The 16,001-nt window shown below is 44.3% G+C and overlaps 1 protein-coding gene and 1 pseudogene across 1 annotated transcript in view; one reads left to right on the forward strand and one right to left on the reverse strand.

Annotated features, from left to right (window-relative positions):
- Prpf8 (pre-mRNA processing factor 8) overlaps positions 1-10,168 on the reverse strand; it is a 36,201-nt gene extending 26,033 nt beyond the window's left edge. Inside the window, exons 1-20 of the mRNA XM_004857141.4 lie at positions 10,033-10,168; positions 9,725-9,835; positions 9,173-9,341; positions 7,484-7,648; positions 7,168-7,386; positions 6,863-7,075; positions 6,622-6,747; positions 6,425-6,530; positions 4,649-4,839; positions 4,399-4,518; positions 4,022-4,211; positions 3,793-3,912; positions 3,573-3,707; positions 2,594-2,723; positions 1,711-1,907; positions 1,374-1,580; positions 1,084-1,247; positions 821-947; positions 541-733; positions 71-258 (exon numbers count right to left, since the gene is read on the reverse strand). Of these exons, the coding sequence (XP_004857198.1) occupies positions 71-258; positions 541-733; positions 821-947; positions 1,084-1,247; positions 1,374-1,580; positions 1,711-1,907; positions 2,594-2,723; positions 3,573-3,707; positions 3,793-3,912; positions 4,022-4,211; positions 4,399-4,518; positions 4,649-4,839; positions 6,425-6,530; positions 6,622-6,747; positions 6,863-7,075; positions 7,168-7,386; positions 7,484-7,648; positions 9,173-9,341; positions 9,725-9,824 (3,060 nt within the window). The 5' untranslated portion in view covers positions 9,825-9,835; positions 10,033-10,168. The remainder of the gene's footprint in view (positions 1-70; positions 259-540; positions 734-820; positions 948-1,083; positions 1,248-1,373; positions 1,581-1,710; positions 1,908-2,593; positions 2,724-3,572; positions 3,708-3,792; positions 3,913-4,021; positions 4,212-4,398; positions 4,519-4,648; positions 4,840-6,424; positions 6,531-6,621; positions 6,748-6,862; positions 7,076-7,167; positions 7,387-7,483; positions 7,649-9,172; positions 9,342-9,724; positions 9,836-10,032) is intronic.
- Positions 10,169-11,851: 1,683 nt separating this feature from the next.
- Positions 11,852-12,625, forward strand: LOC110344386 (myosin regulatory light chain 12B pseudogene; annotated as a pseudogene).
- The last annotated feature ends 3,376 nt before the right edge of the window (positions 12,626-16,001 follow it).

Raw genomic sequence — 16,001 nt, forward strand, 5'->3', positions numbered from 1 at the left:
CAAATCTTACTGAGTAGGCCAGACAACCCTTCCATCTCACAATTCCTTGCTACCTTGCCCCAAAACACACCTTATAGTTGATGACAACATTGTTCTTGGCCGTCATGTAGTCAGCTATGTTGTGGTCCACGATAAGTCGCAGCAACCTATTCAGCAGGGTTAAGTCAATCTTTTCATACATCTTCTCAAAACGAGATTCCAGCATAACATTGCACTCGCCCTCACTGGTCTCCCACACATCCTGAAGGTTATTGATGCCTGCAGAATAGGCAAGACAGGTCCCCAGCAGGTTAGACATTCCCTTTCGGGACGGGTACCCACAGAAGCTAGTAACACACACCAAAACACAATCACGCTACCACTCCATTTCTTCACCCAGATCATTACAAGTGTCAGCTTTGTTCAGTTTAATATCGAGACTATTCCCTTATTATCATCCAACAAAAGAGTGAACTAATCATGCTGGATGGATGAGAATTTAGACGTACAGATCAATTCACTCCTCCTCTTCCTCAGGGAATGATTCCAGAGAAGTTTTACCTTGGCACCACTTGTAAACAAGCAGTGGAGGTGGTTCTGTGTCAGCAGGCTTGATCCAGGGTGGGAAAAGGCGGCGCTTGTCTGCTTCGTACCACAGGTACTGGTCTAGGTATGCATCAGTTATCTTCTCCAGTGGTTCCACATCATATACTGGCACCAGGTGGCTATAGAGATCCATGAACTCAATGCCCACCTATGGGACAAGAAATTGAGTCACACAAATCCACCAATCACTTGGTACCATGGGTGGCAAGAATGAATAGCATAGCATCCCACTCACTTCCTTAAAGGCTCTCTGTGTGAGGAGGTGACGCTTGATTCGGGACAATGCCTCATGCGGGTTGTCATAGGCTTGCTCGATCAGACCTAGCTCCTCCCTCTGAGACTGGTTTAACCGAGATTTCACACTGACAAAGCAACGAGAAAGGTGAATGAAAAAAAACAAGTGGATACCAAACAAAGAAAGCACTGGGGCTAAACTTTTCTTTGGACTGACGTTTCCATTACCCTGCCCAGCAGGAACCCATCTACCTCGCTCCTCACCTATAAGCTTCCTTGAGTCGCTCCAAAGCCAAGATAAGCAACTTGGTGTCATGCTTGTAAGACAGTGGGGGGAACGGGATGGGTGAGAATCTACGGCTTTCCAACCAATGCACAGTGGTGGTATATACTGCCACTGCTTCCTCTGCTGTGATGTAAGGCCCATCCTGCAAGGCAGATTTGAAATTAGCTTCCTACCATACCTAAAAGCCAGGGCAAGGCATGTTCCCAACTCTGTAGTCCACTCTCCCACTCAGACACTCCAACCCCAAGCCCAGCCTTCTCTAACCAACCTTCAGGTAATTGTGCTGCCGCTCCTGTTCTGCCTTCAAGTACAGCCTAGTGAGGCGGCCCAAGTTCTTTTTGCAAACAGTCTTGTCCACGGTGGCCCCTCGGCGGATCCGTTCTCGGTTGTAGTGGGCAGTGTTGGTCCACCAGTCAGCTTTGGCCTTCACGTATCGAAGGATCATATTCTCTATGGGTGTTGGTAGTCCTGGGACCTGAGGGTAAAAAAGGCCCAATGATAAAGTAACAGAACTCAGGTAGCCCCCTAAAGGTGTATGGGAGTGGTAATCCTAACCTCAGAACCATGGATGGGCCATGCTTCTTCTGAGCTGGAGAGAAGCCTACCTTCCAGGGAATGTTGGCCTTCCAGCAGCGCCAGGCTTCACTGAGGTGCTGCAATATTGTTCGGGCCTTGTTCTGTTTGATCCCCTCAGGCATCATGTCCAGAATGTCATGCATTACAGCTGCCCGAAGCTCAAGGTCAAAATGGGACTCCACGCGCTGCTTTGTTACAGTTTTTGCCACCCCTTTCGAGTGTCGGCCTAGAAGTAAAGGAATGGTCCAACAAGGTGGTATCAGCAGATATTAACAAAATGTCCATATGCTCAACACATGTAAAAACAAAAGCTACAAACCAGGTATGGTGGTACATGGCTATAATCTTAGCAGTCTAGAAGAGTTGGACAGTTGGATTACAGATTAGAGCCCAGACTGAGCAACTCAGTGAGACCCTGTCTCAAAAACAGGCAAGGGTGGGGGGCAGGGGGTCCTTCAAAAGTCCTGGATTCAGTTCCTAGTAGCACAAACAAAAATATTCACAACTATGCTTCTGAGGAACTTCCATTCCTGCAAATGCATGATAGCCTCAAGCCTCAGAGAGAAGCCCAAGAAAGAGAATCCTGGCAAAAAAAGGGAAAAGAAAAAATACGAGAAAAGGAAAAAATGTAAACAAAGTCTTTGTAAATAGGGAAGAGTGGAGAGGGTGAAGGGAGGGCAGGGGAACGGGGAAAAAATAAGAACCAAGGTACATCATGTAAAGGTACAAGATCCCAATGATGAATGTAACTGTATTGTATACTTAAAATGTACCAATAAACTTAATGAAAAAAATTAAATATTTAATTGAAAACTAAAAAAAAAAAAGAGAGAATCCTGAGGTTCTCATACAGATAGAGAACAGATAAAGAAGAGCAATAAAGGGAGATGTTGGACAAAGAAAACCACCTACCTTCAAACTGCCGGGCCAGAAGGTTGCCCAGCCATCGCTCCAGCAAAGGGGTAATGCCACGCATGAAAAACAGCCAGACCCGCCAGCCAGCAGCCCAGAAGCCACAGCCAGGGCCTTTCCCCACAGGGCCCTAGAATCCCAAGCAAACATCAAGAGCACAAGTAAGCAACTCATTCAGATAAAAACAGAAAATGGGGCAGATGGACTAAGGATATAGCTCACTGGAAGAGTGAGCTATATGCCTATCATGTGTAAACCTCTGGGTTTGATCCTCACCACCACAAACAAAAAACAGAAAGCAAAAAAAAAGAAAGATGGGGCCAGGGACCACACCTGCCTGGCAAGTGCAAAGCCCTGAGCTCAATTCCCAGTACTGGGGAAAAAAAACAAAACAAAACTGAGCAGAGGTAGGGCAGAATCAATATATAACAGTGAAAGGAAAAAAGGAAACAATCCAAGACCTCAATATCTATAACAGGGGAGCAGCCAGGCATGGGGGCACACAGCTGTAATCCCAGCACTCGGGGGCTGAGGTAGGAGGACCATGAGTTTAAGACCAGTTTGGGCCGGGAATTTGGCTCAGTGGTGCTGCCACCTGCCTTGCAAGTGCAAGGTTCCAAGTTCGATCCCCAGTACCAAAAAAAATAAAAATAAAAAAAGACCGGCTTGGGGAACTTACCAAGACTCTGTCTCACAAAAAAAGCTGGGGATTGTGGCTCAGTACACACACAAAACAAAACAAAACAAAACAAAACACCACAAAATGAGAGCAAATGAAGGCAGATCAAAACTGTGATCTACGTTGCCTACTTGGAGTTAGAGGTAGGCTTTGGGGGAAAGTGCTGAGATTTACAAAGTGAAGGTAATAATGACATACTCATATCTTCTTTCCAAACAGGTCCCTGAAAAAAGGAGTCCTAACTAGATGTAAAAATGAAAAGAGATAGGGGAAAGTAAGTCAGCAAGGACCAGGTCTCACCGTATTGAAGCGGTAATAGATGAGATGCTTCAAGTCCTTGCACATGCGGATCTGTCGCATCAGCTTGTATTTGTATCGATACATCCCAGTTAGCTGGCCCACATGGGCAAATATATACTGCAATCCATCTGCCAACTGCAACACAATTGTGCAGCCAGAATGAGCTTGAGCCAGCTCCAGCTTTCCCATCTGGGCAGGGGTTGGGGGGACTGGACCTCACCTGGAAGGCATCCACATTGCCCAATCGATACTGAACATGACTGTCCACAACCAGCTTTGTTAAACGCAGTACTTCTCGACACAGATGGAAAGCATTCCCAAAACGAGATTTCTTTCTTTCCTAAAGAAGCCAAGAACACAGAGAACATTAATGACCAATGTCCCAACTTGACGCAGGCCTCATCCATCATCCCTAAAGCCAGGAGAACCTAGAAGTCCAATACAGGCACCTTGGTGGTAAGGGTCTTCACAGGCTTGAGGTTGAAGTTGTAGTCCAGGTGCAGGTAGTTGAGGTTTTTACGGTGGATAAGAAGGTTGAGCATGTTGTATCCCTGACGGCAAACTTGTAGTCCCACTTCCACCCAGTCCAGTTTTGTGGACTGAAAGAATTTGGTAGCTTTAAAAGAGCGGAAGAGATACCTAGGGTGGGAATAAATAGAGTGAGAGTCTACTAATAATCTTTGAAGTAGAAGTTGAAGAAGAGCTGGGAATGTAGCTCAGTGGCACAGCACCTGCCTGGCAAGCTCAAAGTCATGAGTTCAATTCCAGGTACCATAAATAAATAAAAGAAAGAAAGAAATTGAAGCATGGCTCTTGACGACTTTACCTCTTCTTCTGGGCCTTAGGGGGCCGATGCTTCAGAGCATTCAGCACATAGTACTTAAGCAGCTTCTGGTAGGAGACTCTCACTTTCACAGGCTGCCCAGCAGGACAATGCTCCCGGTACCTAGAAAAACAAGCCCATGAGAGCTTTTCTCTTCTTTCCTTCCAGACATTCTAGAAAAGGCTACACACTCTCTTAGATGCAATCTTTTCTCCTAAATGTGTATTACCATCCTTCTAAGTAGAAGCCTTACCAGTTCTTGACAAGGGGTATATCCAGGGCCCTGCGGGTGCGACCAGAGCGTAAGTTGAAGGGCCGTGGGGCCCAGAGCAGGGCAATGCCATTGGCTGTGTTGTCTGTGTAGAGGGGTGTGTCCTTCAGGAAGGGCTCCACAAACTCTGGGAGCTCAAATTCCTCATCGTCATCAGGCAATGGCTCCTGGCTCTGCAAAAGGAACCCCACAAGGACTGAGCACCAACTGAACTGAGCACAGACTTGAGATGACTTGAGGGAAACTCTGGGGCCAAACACAGTGGCTATGTCTGCCATGGAAACTGGGCTGCCCGACAAGAGAAGTCCTAAGAGCCAGGGCAAAGGAGACTAAGGGAACGAAGAAAGAACCACAACCAACCAGAAAAGCATCTCTCCTCACACCTCTGGTTTACCACCAAGTATCTCCCAAAGTCCCAATACCAGAGAAGGCAAACACTGCGGTCATCTCCTGCCCAAACTCCAAAGACTGGGATTGAGGAAGGAGATGAAGGAAATATGCTCATGTTAAGAACACAGTAAGAAGGGCTGGGGATTTAGCTCAGTGGTTCTGCTGCCTGCCTTGAAAGCACAAGGACCTGAGTTCAATCCCCACTACCAAAACAAGAAAGAACACAGTAAGAAAAAAAAAAAAAAAAGGAACACATGGATACCAGAAGTGTAGATGAGTGGTACAGCTTGGCTAGCATGCACAAAGCCACTAGGATTTGATCCCTAGCAGCACAACAAAAAACCAACACACAAATGGAACATGGATGAACACTGAAAACATTATGCTAAGTTTAAGAAGCCAATCACAAAAGACAAATAAGTGTGTGATTACACTACAGGAAATGTCCAGAAGAGGCAAATCTATAGAAACATAAGGTAGATTAGTAGTTGCCTAGGGCAAGGAAAGTGGGGGGAAATAGGATGACCGCTAAAGGCTTCCTTTTGGTGTGATGAGAATATTCTTAAATTGCCTATAGTGATAGTTGCATAGCTTTTTTTTTTTTGGTACTGGGGATCGAACTTGGGACCCTGAGCTTGTGAGGCTGGCGGCAGAGCCACTGAGGTAAATCCCTGGCCCAGTTGCATAACTCTTGAAAATAAACTAAAAGTCACTGAACATTGAACACTGTAAATATGTGATTTGTATGGTATGTTAATTGTATCTCAATGAAGTCTTTAAAAAGCACAATAAAACAAACAGAGTACAGAGGGCCTAAGAGGAGTAATGATAAGCCCAAAGAGTCACAGAAACCAAGAGTACATTAATAACCTGTTTTGAGGCAAATGTTGAACTCTCAAATTAGCCTATAGCTCAAGAGGAACACTTAGCAGGATCCAAAACATGTCTCTCTCTAGCTGATTTTTTTTTTTGGTACCAGGGATTGAACTCAAGACCTTGTGCTTTCAAGGCAGGTGGTGGCACCACTGAGCTAAATCCCTGGCCCTCTAGCTGAATTTTTAACTAGTAAGACTTCACCCACACTCAAGAAATTTCTCCAGCTGGATGTGATGGTAAACACCTGTAATCCTTGCACTCGGGAGGCTGAGGCAGGAGGATCACATGAGTTCAAGGCCAGCTTGGACTATAGGGAGTTCAAAGCCAGTCTGAATTACATTTAATATAATTTCTCTGACAAGAGCTGAGGTCAGGTATCTCTTCCCATGTAAACGGTAGAACACTTGTTTAGTTTGTGCAAGGCACTGATTTTGATCCTCAGTACAACACACACACAAAATAAAAGTAAAGAAAAGCACCCACTTCTCTCACCTTGACTGAGTGCCTATGGGAAATTGGGTTAATCAAAGGATCAAAGTAGAAAGCAGGCAAATCGGGATCCTCAGTTTTGATGAACACAACATTGGGAGTGTGGTACCTAAAATAAAAGGAAGAATCAACCAAAGTTCTCCTGGGCTTTGGCCCAAACTGAATACCAGCCTTTCCAAATGCTGTCCCAGCTCTCTCACCAAGTGAGGTGGACATGGTGTGGAAGGTTGTTGTATAAATAAGGAAAAGCAATCTTGTACTCAGTGCGGATAGGCTGCCGGATGATGATCTTGTTAATATCGTTGAATTCATTCCAGTCTTCATCCCTAGGATACAAATTCAAGAATCAGCAGGCTAGTTTGGAAGCTATCCCAGGATCTTAAAGATCAAAATTAGATTTTACTTGACCCAATGTGCCTAAAATCCCTCTCACCAACTTACTGTAGGTTGATGTCTCGAACAAGAGGTTCAAATTTGGGGCCTCCAGGAATGGCCATATTGAGTGCCTTAGAGGTAAAGAAGGCCTTTAGGTCAAACAGATAGAAATAGTTGTCATCCACTAAGTCTGTCAGGAGTTGATTGGCTAAGCGGTAGAGAGTGGACATCATAGGCAATGTGAACTGCCAGCGCTGGTAAGTGGAGCCATTAACGTATCTAGGGAAGAAAAGAGGGGCCATATTAAGTTGACAGATAGCAGGACCATAACGTAACCTACTGCTCTCCTTACACTCCCACCCACTACTCACTTCCTGCTGTCTCTCAGTGGCTGGTGGTCATAGAACCAGTCCAATACAGGAGCATCCTCCTCGGGATCCAGCTCTAGCTGAATGGCTTCCAGTGGCTCAACATCTAGGATGTTGTCAGCATAGTCCAAGGGCGGTTCCTCATCATCAAAAGGGGGGAATCGCATCCTTTTGAAATGCCTCCTATCTCTTTTTTCTCTACGCATCATAATCCACATTGACCTGGGAGGCAAGAATGGCATACAAGTTTCCACCTACTGACCCCCAACAACCACCACCACAACCACCATCACAGCACACCATATCCCATCCCTCTCACCCCCACTGGGAGATGTAGACTGGCTCAATGACCCAGGGAATCTCATTGACGAAGGAAATGGCTCCAGTGATGTGGTACAGAACAGGCACATCCCGAATCTGCTCCCAAGGCATAGGCATGTTCTCCAGAAGCTTGAGGACTGCATGGGGCATGTACTTTAGGGCACTGCCACATTAGGAAGAAAGAAGATGATCAGAAATGGCAAAGTGATCTGCTACTTGTCCCCATTCTGAGAACTCAGTTATCACAATACTATGTTCCACAGAAAATTACGCCTTGTAGTCCACATTCCCCAACTCAGTACACATATCTTCCATGAGGGGCCCTGCCTCCCCATCGCCACCTTTACCTTGTGCCACTCTGCCTCTTAAACTTCAGTCCCACAATACTAGGAATCAGTCCCTCTTAAGCAACAGCTGTTCCTCTGAAGATTATGCTGTTTTAGATTCTCTCCTCCCTCCAAGCCTTCCATACAAAAAAATAAAATGTTCATTACACTCAAAAAAGTATTTTTAAGCTGTGTGTGGTGGCACAGGCCTATAATCCCAGCTACACAGGAAACTGAGACAGGAAGATCATAGGCTTAAAGCCAGTCTGGGCAATTTAGTGAGATCCTATCTCAAAATAAAAAGGGCTAGGACTGTAGTTCAGTGTTCCCTGGGTTCAATTCCCAGTACTACATCCTTCCCAACCCCCACCCCTTAAAAAAAGGGAGAAAGCAAGCAAGCAAAGAAGCAAGCAAGCTGGCTGCCTGGGTTCTACGGCTAGTGTTAACCAGTTAGTTCATTACATGGCTAACATTTTCATGTTCAAATGGAAAAAGGGTTTGCTAAGAAATTTGTTCCTATACTCATCCAGCAAAGGACCACAAAAAACAGTAGTACAGAAATGTCAAGATTTCGGTAAATCTCTAAATCTGAGTTCTGACCACTGAAAACTCAGAGTGCAAAAGTTTCCTACTGTGGATCTCTCCCTACCTCAATGACAGAGACATTTCATTTATTTCATTTATTTTGGACAGGGACTCATTATGTAGCTTAGGTTAGTCCTGAAGTCACTATGTAGCCAAGGCTGGCCTCAATCTCACAACTATCCTCCTGCCTCAGCCTCCAGAGTGCTGGAATTATGGACATGCACCACCACATCCAGCTTAGAGGACCTCTTTTTCTTTCTTTCTTTCTTTTTTTTTTTTTTTAAAAGACAGAGTCTTGATATATAGCGTAGGCTGACCTAGAACTCTGTATGTAGTCCAGGGTGGCCTCAAACTTGTGGCGATCCTCCTGCCTCAGCCTCCTGCCTCCTAAGTGCTGGGACTAGGGCAGGGGATTTAGCTCAGGGGTTCCGCCCCCTGCCTCTAAAGCACAAGGTCTGGAGTTCGATTCCCGGTACCAAAAACAAACAAACCAAGTGCTGGGACTACAAGCATGTGACACCACATTGCCTTAGAGAACAAATTAAAGCACCAATCCCAGATCAGAAACAGAAACCACAGCAAAACACTGCATAACTGGAAAATCTGAATGTTATTACAGAATCCTGGTGGTTTTCTCCTTGCTCTTATAAAGCCAAGATGGGCTGTCAAATAAAAGTTCTGTCCCAAAATAACAGAGCATCTAAGATGGCAACCTACAGTACAGAGAAAGAAAAGGGACCAAATTCCAAGTGATATTATTCCAGGATGTTCCTTACCCCAAATAGACCCTTTTGTCATGGCGAAACTTCCTGTTGGTCATGTCTCCATGGTCTCTTATTATCTTCCTGACATGTTCTGGAGGCATGTCTTCCTTCTGAGCATCCACAAATCCAAACTTCCGTTTTTCTGCATAGCGCTTGGCCTGCAATTGCTGCCATTTTCGGGCTACAAACGTACCTCAGTTTAAAGGACTGCACAACCATTGCCCCTGCCCTTGGGTAAGCTCCTGTCGAGGCGCATAAGGGAGGCACGCTCCCTGCCAATTTCTCGTTCATCGAACTTATCACTACCTGACGTTTTTGTTACTTACGATTTTCATTATCCCCCTATTGCAATTTAAACCCCATAAGGATTTATGTCACCCATTGAACCAGTGCCTGCAAACAGGCGCTTAAAATGTTTTAACTAAGTAAAATACTCAGTAGGTTTGACTTCTGATGAACCTGCCAAAACAAGCGAGGGGCGGAGGGGGGGGTGTCAAACCCACTTGCGCGCACGCGCACGCGCACACCCGCACAGTCGCCTGTGCCCGCGCGCCGCTCCTTCACCTTTTTCTTGCAGCTTCTCCTCCGACATGTAGTCCGGCAGCGGGGCTAGAGGGCCGGGCACCGGGTTACCCGGCCCTCGGTATGGAAATACTCCGGCCATGCCCGGAAAATCTAGGGGAGCGTCGAGAGGGAAAAATTAACGAGCAAGGCCCAGGCCTACAAAAGGAACAACTGAAACACATCCGGATACCCACGGCCTGGAGTCCCTTTCCGCTAAGAGTGCATGCACCCTGACCTGGTCCAACTCCTCCGACCCAGCCCGACCCAACCACGCCTCCCGCAGCCGGGCCTTGAAACCTGCCACGCACCCCACAGCTCTCACACAGACAGCCACTTTCCCTGCAGTGCAATGGCGGCAAACCAACGTCTTCTCCGCGTTCCCAAAGCCAGGAAGTGCGCCGCCAGGCTCAGAGTTTGACCCAATAGGCGCCGACATGCTCAGAGGGATCGGCGAGAAAACCAATTAGAGCTGCACTCTGCTCCGGAAGGGGTGGATCCACAAGTGAGAAGAAATTGAACGTAAGGGGGTGTGGTCAGGCTAGGCTCAAGTCCCGCCTCCCGTGTTTCTGAGGCTGACTCTGTGCCTTGTAGTAAACGTTATCTTCTTTTTGGTACGGGGGATGGAAGTCTGGACCTTGCGCTTGCGAGGCAGGCGGCGGCACCACTGAGCTAAATCCCGGGCCGTAAATGTTATCTTCTAATTGGCTGCAGATATTGTTCCGCTAGAGAGCAAAGTTATCAGAAGTTTAATAAATTTGTCAAAATTACGCATTGCTCCGTGTCTATTCTCATAAATTCAGACTTGATATACAGTACTGGTTCCAAGTCAATCACTCCCTTGTTCATAATCCTTGATTGAATTATCTATTGAGTGTCCACTGTGTACGAAGGATTGAAAGTATAGTAGGGAAAAGACAACTTTGTAGAGTTCATCGGGTAGCAGGACGATGGACTAGAACTCAGGCTCTTGCAATGCAACTTGATAGGAATTCACAAGTAGAGCATTTAACCTTGCCTCCGGGGCGAGGACTTAGCTCAGAGGTAGAGCAATTGGCTAGCACATGTAAGGCCTTGGGTTGAGTCCCCAGCACTGCAAATAATAGTAATAATAATCCTTTCTGAGAGTCAGGGAGGAGCTGTCAGTAGCGTAGAGAAATAGAAGATGCCATGGAGAACTACACTCTATGAGTGTGGCTCCCCCCACCTTCCTCTTTCCTCTCTCTGGCCCTGATTAGACTATCTCACACCACACCCAAAAATTACAAAATAAGAGAGAGGCAAATATAGACAAACAAAAATAAATCTGAGGGCCATGGATTTAGCTCAGTGGCACCATGCCTGCCTTGCAAGCTCAAGGTCCTGAGTTCGATCCCCATTACCGCCAAAAATAAATCTGGCTGTGTCTCCATCAAACAAAAAATTAACAGAGTACCAGGCAAGGTGGTGTACAACTGTAATCCCAGCACTTGTGAGGCTGAGGTGGGAGGATCCCCATGAGTTCGAGACCAGCCTGGGCTACATAGTGAGTTCAAGGCCAGCCTGAACTACACAATGAGACCCTATCTCAAGATAAAAAAAAAAAAAATAATAACATGCCCACACTTATTTATTTATTTATTTATTTAGGTACTAGGGATTGGACCAAGGGCCTTCACACAGAGCTATATCCCTCGCCCTTTTTATTTATTTTTTATTTATCTATTTTGGTTGTTTTGAGACAAGATCTGGCTAGGTAGCCCAGACTGGCCTTATACTTGCAGTAGTCCTCCTGCCTCAGCCTTCTGAGTGTTGGGATCACAGGTCCAGCCCAGGCCCAGGTCAACATGCCCAACTCCAGCCCTTTTTATTATTTTTTATTTTGAAACAGGGTCTCACTAAGTCCCTAAATTGCCCAGGTTGGACTCCAACTTGTGATATTCTTCTATCTCAGCCAAAAAGAGTGCTGGCATTCCAATGGTGCACCACCAGCCTGTCTAACATCCCATGTTTATTTCAGTATAATTCACAATAGCGAAGGTATAGAAACTGCCTAGGTGCCCATCAACAGACCAATGGATAAAGAAAATGTGGTATAAATTCAACCACAAAGAAGGAATTAAATCATGTCATTTGCAGGAACGTGGATGGCTCTGGAAATCACTGTGTTAAGTAAAATAACCAGATTTAGAAAGTCAAATATCACATATTCTCTCTGACATGAGAAATCTAGAAAAAAAGAGAAAGATGAATAGCCCCATGCTGTTGCTGCCTCAGGTCACCTAGCACAGGAGAGCTGCCAATCTGGTGTCTGGCACAGAAATTTTCAATGAGCACAAAGGCAATTTCCAAAACCATCAAGAAGAATCTTTATTGTGCAACATCCAACATGTTCATCACATTTGACCAACCACAGATTCAGGGTTCAAAGAGCTCTTCAACAGGATCATCCAGAATAAGGACAATATCGACGAGGAAGATTTGCACGTGATGAATGCTCTCCAGGGCCCATCAATTTCACCATGTCCTTCACCATGTTTGCTGAGAAGGTAAATGGCGTGGATCCCAAAGACATTATTAGAAATTCTCTTGCTTGCATTGATGAAGAAACAACAGGCATCGTTTAGGAGGATTACTTGAGAGAGCTCCTGACAACCATGGACAATGGGTTTGCAGATGAGGAAGTGGAGGAGGTGTATGGAGAAGCCCTGATTGACATAAAGGGGACTTTTTTTTTTCCCATTAAGTTTATTGGTACATTTTTGGTATAAAATACAGTTACATTCATCATTGGGATCTTGTACCTTTACATGAGGATCTTGGTTCGTATTTTTTTCATAAAGGGGACTTTTAATTCCATCGAGTTCATCCACATCCTTAAATGTGAAGCAAAAGACAAATATGATTGAAAGAACTATAGCTAAACCTTCTAATTCCATTATCTGATTTTATGTCTCTCAGATTCCCCTCACCCTTATAGGACCTACTGCATGCAACTTAGTTTCATGGCTTTGCTTTTTTTTTTATGTATTTATTTCTCCACTTAGCACTCATATAATCAGACTGGAAATGAGGAAGAGGTTGTAAATTGTATTGAAAGAGATCGTGAATAAAAATCAGCAAATGTGAAAGCCCGGGAAGATACATCTGTATTTCTAGTTTTTCTGGGTTTTTAAATTTTTATAAAATAAAAATGCTGTTTTGAAATAAAAAGAGAGATGACATGAAAGTAGAAGGGAGATATTAGAGGAGGAAGGGGATTGGGGAGGAAAAGGGAAAGGGAGAATGATCAAAGTGTGTTCTATGTGTGTACAATGTAAACATGAAATCCACTATTCTATATGACTAATATGCACTAACCAAAAAATTAACTCAACGTGAATCATACAACAACAGTAAGAGCTAGGACTACAGAAACATTAGAAAAACATAGGAGTAGGCCTGGGCATGTAGCTAAGTGGCAGAGCAATTGCCTATCATGCTATGAGGCTCTGGGTTCAATCCCTAGCACTGCAAAGGGGGAAATAAATAAAAACTGGAGAGGAGAATATTTTGTTTGTTTGTTTGTTTTTGTATTGGGAATTAAACCCAGGGCCTTTGCACTGAGCTACACCCCAGCCCTTTTTTGAAATTTCTTCCTTTTTTTTTTTTTTTTTTTTGAGACAGGGTTTTTACAAAATTATAAAGCTTCCCAAGCTGAGCTTGAACTTGGAATCCTCTTGCCTCAGCCTCCCAGAGTGCTGAGGTTACAGGCATGCCCCACCATATCCAGCTCTAAATGGTATTATTATCACTGTTTAGTTCCAAAACATTCTCATCATGCCAAAAAGAAACCTTGTATTCATTGACATTCACACCCCATTTCCTCCCACCTTCTATTCCTCGGCCCTAGGGAGCTATTAGTCTATTTTTTGTCTCAATAGTTTCACTTGTTCCCAATATTTCATAAATACTGATATAATAGTATAATGAGTGGTCTTTTTTTTTTTTTTTGGTACCAGGGATCGAACTTGGGTCCTTGCGCTTGTACAGCAGGTGGTGAAACCAGTGAGTGGTCTTTTATGACTAGCTCCTTTCACTTTGCATAACGTTTTTGAGGTTCATGCATCTTATAGCCTGAATGTTTTCTTTGAAGAACCATCCATTTGGATACTTTGCCCATTTTTTTTTTCAGTATGGGGAAATTGAGCCAGGGTTCCACACACACTAAGGAAGCTGCATCCTCAGCCTTTTGATTTTTTTTATTTTGAGACAGGATCTCACTAAATTTCCCACAGTGGCTTCAAATTTATAATCCTCCTGGCTCAAGCTTCCAAGTAGCTGGGATCACAGGTGTGCACCACCACACCTTGCTCCTTTGTCCATTTTTAAATTGGGTTGTTCCATTATTATTAAAGGAGTTTCAATATATTCTATATGAAAGGTCTTTATTAGACATATGATTTGCAAAATGACTCTCCTATTCTGCATGATGTTCTTTAAAGCACAAAACTTTATAATTAGGGCCTGGGGATTTAGCTCAGTGGTTCCAGCACCTGCCTTGAAAGCACAAGGTCCAGAGTTCGATCCTTGGTGCAAAAAAAAAAAAATCCACAACTTTATAATTTAAATAAAGTGTTGCTCTTTTTTATAACTTATTATTTTTATCAGGTTTTAAAAACCACTGTCATGGGCCGGGGACTTAGCTCAGGGGCGCCATGCCTGCCTCACAAGCACAAGTGATCCTGAGTTCCATCCCTATTGGGGGGGTGGGGGGTGGGATGGAAAGACAAAACCCAAAAACATTGTCTGACTCAAGTCACAAAGATTTACTCTTCTGCATTCTCTCCCTCTCTCCCTCCTCCTCCCCTCCCCCCTCCCCCCTTCCCTCCCCTCCCCTCCCTCTCCCTCTCCCTCTCCCTCTCCCTCTCCTTCTCTCCTGTGATGGTGCTAGAGGTCAACCCCAGAGCCCTGAACATGCTAGACAAATGCTCTACCACTGAGCCACATCTCAAGCCCCACTCCTGTTTCTTCTAAGGTTTTTATAGTTTCAGCTCTTAATTGTAAGTCTATGATTCACATTGAGTTCATTTTTGTGTGTGGTTTGGGGTAGGAGGTCCAAATTTATTCCTTTCAAGTGGATATTCATAGTCTCAGAAACATTTGTTGAAAAGACTATTTTTCCCTATTGAATTAGCTTGATAATTTTGTCAAAAATCAACTGACCATGAGTTTATTTTGGGACTCTTAATTTATTTCATTGATCTATGTGTTTATATTCTCTGTGCTATTTTTGCAACTCCCATGTGAGCCTAAAATTATCTCAACATTAAAAAGTTAATAAAGAAATAAACTCATGTAATCCTTAAAAGGTAAGTATTATCTTTACTCCCATTTTACTGGTGACAACCCAGGACAAAAAAGTTGAGTGTCTTGGTTTACACGGACAATAACATGTACTGTGTGCCAGTTTCCCTCTAGCAACTTTAAGCTCATTAGTTTATTTAACCATCACAATAATTAAACGAAATGGATACTATTATTGCCCCTGTATTCTAGATGAGAAAACTGAAGCTCAGGGAACCTAAGCTACCTGCTCAAGGTACCACAGACAACAAACCAGAATCTTTCATCTAAGCAGCTGGCTCCAGAGCTCTGGCCCTTAACCATATGGCTGTCTCATCTGCCAGATTTGTACTTAAAAGCATGGTTGGTGTTGAATGGGAAACATTGGGCCAAGTTATAGCTAGAGTTTCAACTTTATTTGCTGATGATTTGCAAGATTTTTCTTTTGAAACTGGAAAATGTATAAATGAAATAAATTACAATTGAAGAAACTAAGGTTAAAGAATGGAGAACTTTTTTTTTAGTACTGGGGATCGAATTTGGGTCCTTGAGCTTGCAAGGCAGGCAGCGGAACCACTGAGCTAAATTCCCAGCCCGAGAACTTCTCTCATGAGATTCAATCTTTCTGAGTTAGTCTGATGAAGCTCAGTTGGGTAGAAAAGTTACAAACCCAAAAAGAGATCTGAACAGACAATATTAGCTGCCGTTATTACGGCCCATTCATTGCAGCCCAAGCAGCCCCCCCCGGTTGAGGAATTTAAAACAGGACTTGGAAGTGATTGTGGATCATACAAATGAAGCTTTCCTATAGCTAGAAATATAGAAGCGGCAGTCCAGGGGCCCAGGTGACAGGCCGAATCATCAGGACCAAAGAGGATACCAAGCCCACAAGAAAGTCAGGAGAAAGAAAACTCACAGAAGGAAGACTATAAGAAAAGAAGAAGAGGAAGGCTCGTGACACTCACAGTCATGGGCA

This window comes from Heterocephalus glaber, unplaced genomic scaffold (assembly GCF_053883595.1).
Source record: "Heterocephalus glaber isolate CG9 unplaced genomic scaffold, H.glaber_assembly_v1.0 deba00001564, whole genome shotgun sequence".
Lineage (NCBI taxonomy): Eukaryota > Metazoa > Chordata > Mammalia > Rodentia > Bathyergidae > Heterocephalus > Heterocephalus glaber.